We start from the raw sequence: 11,599 nt of genomic DNA, 5'->3' as shown, positions 1-11,599 counted from the left end.
GAAGCCTCTTTAAAACTGAAAGTGAAATTTCTTTGTTTCTTTCTTTTTTCGTTCATTCACTAGTTAAGCTCATTCATTCATTCATTCATTCATTCATTCATTTATCTGTTATGCTCCCGTTTTGTTTTGTTTTTGTTTTTTTAAAGCAGAAAATGGTGTAGTGTATATACGCTTTGAGACCTTAACATTGAAACTGAAAAACATAGTTTTTACTTTCTTTCTTTCTTTCCTTCTCTGTTCATTTGTTTCATTGTTAATTTATTCATTTATTTATTGCACTAATTTACTTATTCACTATATTCATTTATTTATTTGATAGTTATTTATCCTGTTCCCTTTTTTAAAAGTGATGAGGTGTAGTGAAACTGAAATTCTGTCATTCATTCATTCATCCATTCATTCATTGTTGTTTTCCTTCTTTCACTCTTTGACTGACTGACTGACGTCACCATGTGTGTGTTCCTTTCCCTGTCGCCAGGAGGAGGACGAGGATGTGCTGCAGTGGGTCTTGTCTCAGCACGTGCACCCTGGCAGGCAGAACGCCCTGGGCCTGCAGCCCATCCACGCGGCCGCCCTGCACCTCAAGCCCCAGGCCGTGCTGCAGCTGTGCCGGGCCGGGGTGGACGCCAACGCCGTGACGGACGGCCACGTCAGCCCCAGCCTGCAGCAGCTGGTGTCCTTCCACACGGACGACCCCTACATCATGGGCGTGGCGGGCTCCACCCCCTTACACCTGGCGCTGTACACGCGGCAGGTCATCAACCAGCGGCTCCTGGCCGTCATCCTCGCCTGCGGCGCCGACGTGGCGGCCGTCAACTGTCGCGGGTCCACGCCCATCTCGGTGCTCTTCGACTGGCAGAGCTTCTACTGCGCGGCGCACCCCCTGCACGACAGCAGCCTGAGGGTGTGGCGCCAGACTCTGGCGGCCTTCGTGGGCAAGTTCGGGCTGCTGACGCTGACGCTGGGCGCGCGGCAGGCGGTGAGCCCGACACGCTGGGCGCTGATCGGCCGCCTGCTGGAGGAGGACGGCGCGCGTATGGACTTCGTGCCCTCGCTGCAGACGTGCTGCTGGCTGGCCGTGCGCAAGGCACTGGGTGGGCGCCGCTTCCAGGAGAAGGTGTCGGCACTGCCCGTGCCCGCCAAGGTCAAACACTTCCTCACCGTCTTGTGATGATCCCCAGTGCCCAACACTTCCTCATCGTCTTGTGATGCCTGCCCCCAACCCGCACCCCCACTCTCAAAGGTCCGACGTTTCCTGATCGCCTTGTGATGTCCCCCTTACCCCCTGACCGTCTTGTGACGGGGTGGCAAGGAGGCCTCGGGTAGTGGTGGTGGTGGTGGGTGGCGGTTGGGCTTTTGGACCCCTCCTCCCCCCCTCCCCTCCCCAGCCCCCCGCCGCAGACCCCTTCCCTCCACCTTTCCCCCTCCCCCTCCCCCTCCCTCCACAAGTCTCTAGAACTACTACTACTACTTTTATTTTGACTCCAGCCAGCCAGCTCCTGTGATGGACTTTTTGGATCGATTCCCAAGATCTGCTACCCACTCACTCCACTCCCTCCCCCAAGGCCTCTCCAAACTGCCCCTCCCCACATCTTCCCCGGACCCCCAGTGTGACTCACTCCACTCCATCCCCCAAGGCCTCTCCAAACTACCCCTCCCCACATCTTCCCCGGACCCCCAGTGTGACTCACTCCACTCCATCCCCCAAGGCCTCTCCAAACTACCCCCCCCCCCCCCCACATCTTCCCCGGACCCCCAGTGTGACTCACTCCACTCCATCCCCCAAGGCCTCTCCAAACTACCCCCCCCCCCCCCCCCACATCTTCCCCGGACCCCCAGTGTGACTCACTCCACTCCATCCCCCAAGGCCTCTCCAAACTACCCCCCCCCCCACACATCTTCCCCGGACCCCCAGTGTGACACTCCACTCCATCCCCCAAGGCCTCTCCTAACTACCCCTCCCCACATCTTCCCCGGACCCCCAGTGTGACTCACTCCACTCCATCCCCCAAGGCCTCTCCTAACTACCCCCCCCCCCCACATCTTCCCCGGACCCCCAGTGTGACTCACTCCACTCCATCCCCCAAGGCCTCTCCAAACTACCCCCCCCCCACATCTTCCCCGGACCCCCAGTGTGACTCACTCCACTCCATCCCCCAAGGCCTCTCCTAACTACCCCCCCTCCCCACATCTTCCCCGGACCCCCAGTGTGACTCACTCCACTCCATCCCCCAAGGCCTCTCCTAACTACCCCCCCTCCCCACATCTTCCCCGGACCCCCAGTGTGACTCACTCCACTCCATCCCCCAAGGCCTCTCCTAACTACCCCCCCCTCCCCACATCTTCCCCGGACCCCCAGTGTGACTCACTCCACTCCCTCCCCCAAGGCCTCTCCTAACTACCCCCCCTCCCCACATCTTCCCCGGACCCCCAGTGTGACTCACTCCACTCCCTCCCCCAAGGCCTCTCCTAACTACCCCCCCCTCCCCACATCTTCCCCGGACCCCCAGTGTGACTCACTCCACTCCATCCCCCAAGGCCTCTCCTAACTACCCCCCCTCCCCACATCTTCCCCGGACCCCCAGTGTGACTCACTCCACTCCCTCCCCCAAGGCCTCTCCAAACTACCCCTCCCCACATCTTCCCCGGACCCCCAGTGTGACTCACTCCACTCCATCCCCCAAGGCCTCTCCAAACTACCCCCCCCCCCCCACACACATCTTCCCCGGACCCCCAGTTTGACTCACTCCAGTCTGTTGCAGCAAAAAAAAAAAAAAGAAAAGAAAAAAGAAATAAAAGGACATTATTACTTTTACGAGTTGGAAAAAAACAACAACAACAAAAAACAACCCACTTTATATTTGACGTATTCCAGGCCTGTGTTGTTCTGTCTCTTTGACTGGGAATATTGTTCATTCAAGTTGCATGTGTGAAGGTTCGCTGAATGTGCATAACCTGAGCACCACTTTGTTTTTTGTGTCAATTACTAAGCTCTAAGGAAAACTCGGTTGTTGTTTTGTTGTTGTTTTTTTGTGTGTTTTTTTCTTTATAATCCCAGTCTATGTTCTGATGTGAACATGCCGGTAATAATGTTAAATGGCGGATAAAAAAAAAATAAAAAAAGAAGAAGAAACCGCCATCATCGCATGTAACATGGCGATTAAAAAAAAAACAAAAAAAGGGGGTGGGGGGGGGGGGGGGGAATTAATGTAGAATTCAAATGATTAACATTGTATTTTTCTTGTAGGATTAAAATCGGCATTTCCTGGTCATATGGCCGACGAGAGCATTGTAGCATTGAAATTATGGGAGACGTACATATGAGTACAGCGCCATTTCAGAGCTGGGCGTTGACCACGTTTCCGACTTTCTTTCTTTGGCTAGATCGATTTATTTATTTCATCTTATTTTATCATAATTTGATTTTTTTTTTCAAAATTATTATTATTAATTAATTAATTAATTAATTAATTAATTTGCCTGCTATCTTATGTTTCCTTTGGTGAGCCAGAGATCGGCGGTCATTTTACTGAGACGCTCTGGACAAGATTCAGCGCCATATATTTACAACAACAACAACTACTACTACTAATAATAATAATGATAAGATGATGATGATGTTGATATTAAGTATATAATTATATTTTTAATTTGATTATAAATGAATCCCATTTAATTATTTATTTATCTGTTCATTGCCTTGATCCATCTATTTATTTATTTGATAGGTAAGACCGTCACATTCACCAGTAGAGGCTATTCAGTTCATGCCCATGTCGACTTTGTTGTATCTTGGCTAATAGAGATCACTCCTGGCTGATTGGTAGATTCGGATAATCGTCCATTGAAAACGAGGCTCTGTGTCGAATCGCACTGAAAACTGTTAGTTTGTTGCATTTAATTCCGTTCCAGTAAAACAGTGGTCGGAATCTCTTGTTTGATCCCCCCCCCTCCTCCCCCACGTGTGTAATATGCAGGAATAGCCAGCCATCCCCCGTGCACCCCATAGCTGCTGTCTCTATCTCCTCCCTCCCCCATGTGTAATATGCAGGAATAGCCAGCCATTCCCCGTGCACCCCATAGCTGCTGTCTCTATCTCCTCCCTCCCCCACGTGTGTGATATGCAGGAATAGCCAGCCATTCCCGTGCACCCCACAGCTGCTGTCTCTATCTCCTCCCTCCCCCACGTGTGTGATATGCAGGAATAGCCAGCCATCCCCCGTGCACCCCATAGCTGCTGTCTCTATCTCCTTCTCTGTCATGTATGTCTGTATTTAGTTTGTCGTTTACCTTACGTGCACTACGAAAGTTTATTTCGACACAGAAGCTGAGAGACCGTTTTATGTTTTCACTCTGTTATCATTTGTCTGCTCCGTAACGTTACCACTATGACTGATCACACACACACACACACACACACACACAGGACCCCCACCCCCTCCCTGTGGACAAGCTAATTTCTGTCGTTGTTTCCGGGAGCACCCAGTGTATCGCTGTTGGGCAGGCCAACGTACGTGGTTCTGTTCCGTGTTGAGTTCGATGAACACAAAAGTGTGCTTTACACCTGCGCACAAGACTTGAGTTTAACGGCCTGTTGGCTCGCAACACCTAAGGCCAAGTTGGCCAGTGACGGGCGCACAACAGCTGAATGGTTAAAGCGTTGGGAATTCCAATCGGGTCCCTGGTTTGAATCCCGGTCATGGAGTCTGGTGGGTTAAGGGTGGATATATATATATATATATATATATATATATATATATATTTTTTTTTTTTTTTTTTTTTTTTTTTTTTCAGATCTCCCAGGACAACAGGTGTACAGTCCTAGTGCCTAAACCCTCTTCGTGGTGTATACGCATGAAGAATGTCAAATACGCACGTTAAAGATCCCGTACTGTATGTCAGCGTTCGTTGGGTTATGGAAAGAAAGGTGGGCGGGGGATGAGAGGGCAGGAGTGAGGGAACGGGGTGGGAGAGATTGTCAGACACATGAACAAGAAAGTAAAATGAAATAATAAGTGGAATAACAAATAAAATAAAATAGATTTTAAAAAAAAGTTCAATATATGTACAGTTGTTGGGTTTTTTTTAAAAGAAGAAAAAATATATGTAGATAAATGACACAACATACATACGAATTTGTTTTAGAAAAATATGATATTAAAAAAACTATAAAAAAAACACACACACAAAAAAGATGAAAAAAGGGGGGATATATAAATAGATAAATATAATAAAATGAATTAAAATAAGAAAGTATATAAACCAAAAACGGGATGAGGGTGGAGGACAAACAGAGGAAGAGAGAAAGAGGGCAAGGATCAGAAAGGGGTTAGAGAATGTCTGGAAGACCGCTGCCGTCAGTCTTACCGTACATACCATACTAGTGAACCGTCACTCTTACCGTACATACCATACAAGTGAACCGTCACTCTTACCGTACATACCATACAAGTGAACCGTCACTCTTACCGTACATACCATACAAGTGAACCGTCACTCTTACCGTACATACCATACTAGTGAACCGTCACTCTTACCGTACATACCATACAAGTGAACCGTCAGTCTTACCGTACATACCATACAAGTGAACCGTCACTCTTACCGTACATACCATACAAGTGAACCGTCACTCTTACCGTACATACCATACTAGTGAACCGTCACTCTTACCGTACATACCATACTAGTGAACGTGTGGAAGTCGCAGCCTGTGAAGGATGTTGCCCTGTGTAGGTGTTGGGAAGATTTCGTTGTTTGGCTGACGGGTTGTGGAGTCCTGTTTTTCTGTTTGTGTCAGATACATCTGGCGTTCCAAGAGAGGGGTTGGTCCTGTTTACGTCATATGCTTATTATTATTATTATTATTATTATTATCATCATTATACCTGATGGCGTACGTACGTCAGTGGCTGACGTCATGATCGGTGATGTCAGTTGATATCCGGTCTTATGAAGCGGGACAGTTTTTTTTTCTCTATTACTTTCTTTTTGTGCGGCTTCCATTGCTGATGTTTTATTGCTGCTGGTTTTTTTTTTGCTTTTTGTTTATTTTTAACAAGTTCAGTAGATTTTTTTTCTCGTTTAGTCATTATGATTATGGGATTATATCGCATGTATTTGCTCGACAACCAACAAAAATACTTGTCCGCTTTCTGCACTGCTCTGCCGCCCCTCCTTCCCTCAGCCTCTCTTCCCTGAGTAATATCGAGAATTTTGCTTGTTTTTTTTGTTTTGTTTTGTTTGTTTAATTTTGTTTATGACTTCTTGAACTGTCTTGTTCTTATAATACCATATCAAAACTTTTTTGTTTTATTTTTTCACATTTGTTGCTTCATTCGGGTTATGGGGGTGGGGGTGGGAGGTGGCTTTCGTGTTTGACGTATTCCAGACTGACATTCACTCTTCAGAGCAGGCGACAGGGGTGTGTTCATGCCCCCGACCTGTATACGGACAGAGACTGCCATTACATGCTCATTTTGTTGAATTGTAACACAGACTTTTCGAAGGTAAACCGATTATTTATTGTGGATCTGTGCAGAAAAGCATAGTTGTTTTTTTTTAACTTCCGTGCATATTATTATTATAATGAAACGCGGTATTCTCTGCGCTTTCTTGAAGAAATGATCTGTGACCAATTTGGATTGTGACACCAGAAACTGAAGACGTTTGATGCATTTGTTTTCATCTAAAATGTTTCTGTTGTCGTTGTTGTTGTTAAAGTTTTTGCCATTATTATTACCACCATCATCATTTACTGTTGTTGTCATTAACGACATTTGTGTTGCTTTTGAATTTGGGCTGGACTTTTTTTGTGTTCTTTCGTTTTAGTAGATTTTCGTTTTTGCTGGTAATATTGTTTAACTTTCCAAGTTTGTGTTGTTTTATGTGTTGTTGTTTTCTTTTAACTGTATGTGTCGCACATGACGGTGTGCATGTTTTATAAATGCATTTTTGTGGATACTTGAGTTTTTATGTTTGTTTTTGTTTTTGTTTCGTTTTCAATAAACTTGGACAATTATATATATATCTAAAAAGGATAGGAAGAGTCAGTGAATACCCATATTATACACACATATAAATTATATAAAATTGTAACAAGTTGAGTTGGTTTTTTTTCACTGTGTGAAATCTTGTCTGTGATGGCCATGTACATAAAAAAAGAACGTGATTTCTTTTTTCTTTCTTTCTTTCAGATTTGTAGTGTCGTAATTGTTGAGTGTGTGTGTGTGTGTGTGTGAGAGAGAGAGAGAGAGAGCTGCATTACACGTATTGTTGTGTAACCGTGGTTCAGAGTGTCCTGGTCACTGTTCCATGGCGCTGTTGATCAGAGTGTGTCACCACGCCGCCTGGACACCACACGGCAACAGCACACACAGGTACCTACGCCGGAAAGATTTCCTTTTGAGTACAATGCGTGATTACATTTCGTCGTGTGTCCTATGGAGTGTATGATTCCATTCCTAAACCGAGCCCCTTTGTTTTTCTCTCACTCTCTCTCCCTGTTGTCCCCCCCCCTCCCCCACCTCTCTCTTTCTCTCTCTCTCTCTCGTGTGTGTGTGTGTGCGTGTGTGTCTGCCTGTGTTTGATCATGATTGCATTTAAGTGATGGTGACTGGGGGAAGTGGAGGAAAAAAAGTTTCTTTTTATTTCTTTGTTCACGTGTAAACTACATCACTGGGTTGATTCCTTGATTGTCTGTCTGACAGAGACTACGATTTCCATTTAGCACGTGTGTGTGTGCGTGTGCGTATGTGTGTGTGTGTGTGTGTGTGTGTGTGTGTGTGTGTGTGTTACTGCAAGAATATCATTTCTCCATACTATAGCTGCTACATATATTGGTTGGTTCGAGGATTACAGATGAGCATTTTGTCCATTGGAGTCCATATGTGTGCATTTTTTGTGTGTGTATTTGTGCGGCGTACCTGTGTGTGTGGGCGTGTGCGGTGCTTGCTTATGTATGTGTGTTTGCAATGTGTGTGTGCGTGTGTGTGCGTGAGTGTGTTCACGCGCGCCTCTGTGTATGTGTGTGTGTCTGTGTGTGTTCAACGTGTGTGCATGTGTTCAGCATGAAGATTTACTTTTTATACAAATCTTTACCAATCTGGGCTCAGATGTGGGCCCGAAATAATGTTGACACTGTACAATGGGAATGTTATTTTTGAGATGATGAATTGAAATGTCAGCAAAATGAAAGAAATAAAAAGTGTTTACAAATGTCAGGAAAGGGAAGACTTTTTTCGTTCTCTTTTTTTTTTCTCTTTTCTTTTCTTTTACATCCATGTCTTTGTGTGTCTGTGTGTGCGAGCGCGGGCGTGTGTGTGTGTGTGTGTGTGTGCGTGCGTGCGTGCGTTGTGTGTCAGTTGTCTGTGTGCCTGTGTGTGCGTAATTGCATGGGATACAGTATCAGTAGCTCAAGGAGGCTTGACTGCGTTCATACAAATCCATATACGCTACACCACATCTGCCAAGCAGATGCCTGACCCGCGCTTAATCAGGCCTTGAGGAAAAAAAGAGAAGTAAATTAATATCTTAAAAAAAGAGAGAAGTAAATGAATATTATATATATATATATAATTTATGTACAAGATAATAATAATGATAATAATAATAATATTGAAAAAAACACACTCATTCCTAGGCAGCTTCCACGGCAGCGCACGCACGCACTCTCTCTCTCTCTCTCTCTCTCTCTCTCTCTCTCTCACACACACACACACATACACACACACTCACTTATACAAGCACACACACATACGCCCATAGCCCCCCTAGACCCCCCCCCCCCCCCCACACACACACACACAATTGCGTAATTGTGCGTGTGTATACAGAAAATAATTTATTTAATTTGTTCAGGATGAATAAAATTACGATGACATTTGACGAAACAGGAATGTATCCTATTTCTATTTCAATACTGATTAAATACATATTGATCAGACGCTGGATTGACATTTTATTAAACACATAAGAAAAAAAGAGAAAGAAATATATATAATATTTTGCAAGAATTGCATAAGAATGTTTTTACTTCACACATGGCTTAACTGTATTTAAAGCATTTTGGTTGATACAGAAATCAATTGAGTCCTGGAAGAGCAATTATTTGCAGATATGAAATTGTTATGTCAATGTGTCAGTCACGAATTGCAAGATATCGATATATATTCGAAATTATTGTGAATCGTTAGAGCATAGTAATAAGGGTTTATTCTGTTAAAAACAGAAAGAAACTGACTTTGTTAAAATGAAATAGAATTTTCACATATTTAATCAATGTTCATTTCAGTTTTAAAAAAAACCAAAACTGATTTTGTTTTATTTTTTGTTTAAATCAAAACTGACTTTGGTAAAATGACATATAATTTTCAGATATCAGATACGTAAGTCATTTTACTTTCAGTGTCGATGTAGCTGTCATCATTTGCCGTTTGAAGTGGAAAGGCACAGTACTTTTCTACGAGAAACGATCACTTGACGTATCCATGATGTGGGTGTAAAAGTATATCAGGTTCTTGATGTCAGTTATAGAATGCACAAACTTTACACATTTTCTGAATCGCTTTATTCCAGAAAGGGACACGTAACTAATGTCTCTTCTTCTCATTATTATCATTGTTGTTAACTCGTAACTAATGTCTCTTCTTCTCATTATTATCATTGTTGTTAACACGTAACCAATGTCTCTTCTTCTCATTATTATCATTGTCGTTAACACGTAACCAATGTCTCTTCTTCTCATTATTATCATTGTCGTTAACACGTAACCAATGTCTCTTCTTCTCATTATTATCATTGTCGTTAACACGTAACCAATGTCTCTTCTTCTCATTATTATCATTGTTGTTAACACGTAACCAATGTCTCTTCTTCTCATTATTATCATTGTTGTTAACACGCTTAATAGAAAAAAAAAAAGCGTTAGACGAAACAGCGTATAACGCTTTTTTTTTTCTTCTTCTTTTTTTGTTGTTGTTGTTTTTTTGCGTTAGACGAAACAGAGCGTAGACGGACGCAGTAGCCGAGTGGTTAAAGCGTTGGACTTTCAATCTGAGGGTCCCGGGTTCGAATCTCGGTAACGGCGCCTGGTGGGTAAAGGGTGGAGATTTTTCCGATCTCCCAGGTCAACATATGTGCAGACATGCTTGTGCCTGAACCCCCTTCGTGTGTATACGCAAGCAGAAGATCAAATACGCACGTTAAAGATCCTGTAATCCATGTCAGCGTTCGGTGGGTTATGGAAACAAGAACATACCCAGCATGCACACTCCCGAAAACGGAGTATGGCTGCCTACATGGCGGAGTAAAAACGGTCATACACGTAAAAGCCTACTAGTGTACATACGAGTGAAGGTGGGAGTTGCAGCCCACGAAGGCAGAAGAAGAAGAAGAAAAGAAACAGAGCGTAAACCTGACAAAATGGCATCGAGAACCTTGACCAAAGGAATCATTCAGCGCTTGTAGCTTTTAGAGGCGTTTGATTGGCTGAGAGCGGACCGGGCAAGACGTGGTGTCTTTTCACTGTTAGCCGCGCGAAATTTGGCCAAGCTGAGCAAACTGATAGGCCTAGTTTGCATCAGTTTGACATGGTACAGTATATGTATCACCAAACACGGAGTGTAAAACAAACTCCTCCATTTTGTTTATTTTCATTAATCCAAGTTACAGTCTTTAAAGCTGGAAGGGAAAGATTGTTATGTGATGTGCTCTTGTCTTCATTTCGTCACCAATTTTATATGTCAGAACGACTGTAAACATTTAAACATTGCTCGTAAATCAACACACGAATTTTGCTCAGCTGATTTTTTATGAACTTACTTTTACCAACTGCCTATGTTGCTTTTGTCTGTTTATTTTCCGTGCCCGAGGATCAAAGGATTCCACGTTTTCCTCATTCTCCAGTTTCAACCATCAGGGCTTTCTCAGCATCCGCAAATGACATTACGGCAAACGATCAGATCATGTTGAAATTTCATATTTTCCGCAAAACACAACGAAGACCTCTACTTGGCACACGCAGAAAAAAGAAAAACAACAACAGACAAACACAAAACAAAAAAAACCATGGCAGCCACACACATGACGTGACAAAAAGTACACACCACAATGCACTTCACTACATTACACTACACTTCACTACACTACACTACACTACACTACACTACACTACACTACACTGCACTCAAAATCAAATTATGGCAGCCTTTGTGTAGAAAAACCCATTTTGATGGTAAAACAAACTACACACACAGACATAAAATAAAATGAAATAAAATAGCATTAAAATGAAATATGATGAAATAAAATAGCATATAATGAAATAAAATGAAATGAAATAAAATAGCATTAAATGCAATATGATGAAATAAAATAGCATTAAATGAAATTTGATGAAATAAAATAAAATAGCATTAAATGAAATATGATGAAATAAAATGAAATGAAATAAAATAGCATTAAATGAAATATGATGAAATAAAATAAAATAAAATAGCATTAAATGAAATATGATGAAATAAAATAAAATAAAATAGCATTAAATGAAATATGATGAAATAAAATAGCATTAAATGCAATATGATGAAATAAAATAGCA

General features: G+C 43.2%; 1 protein-coding gene across 1 annotated transcript in view; it reads left to right on the top strand.

The window, feature by feature from the left end:
- Nucleotides 1-1,721, top strand: part of LOC143296152 (uncharacterized) — a 120,158-nt gene extending 118,437 nt beyond the window's left edge. The window contains exon 2 of the mRNA XM_076607955.1: nt 479-1,721. Coding sequence (XP_076464070.1) covers nt 479-1,171 — 693 coding nt within the window. The 3' untranslated portion in view covers nt 1,172-1,721. The remainder of the gene's footprint in view (nt 1-478) is intronic.
- The last annotated feature ends 9,878 nt before the right edge of the window (nt 1,722-11,599 follow it).

The sequence above is a fragment of the Babylonia areolata genome, chromosome 21, assembly GCF_041734735.1.
Source record: "Babylonia areolata isolate BAREFJ2019XMU chromosome 21, ASM4173473v1, whole genome shotgun sequence".
In the NCBI taxonomy this organism is placed as follows: Eukaryota; Metazoa; Mollusca; class Gastropoda; order Neogastropoda; family Buccinidae; genus Babylonia; species Babylonia areolata.
This window is presented reverse-complemented; position numbering and strand designations above follow the sequence as displayed.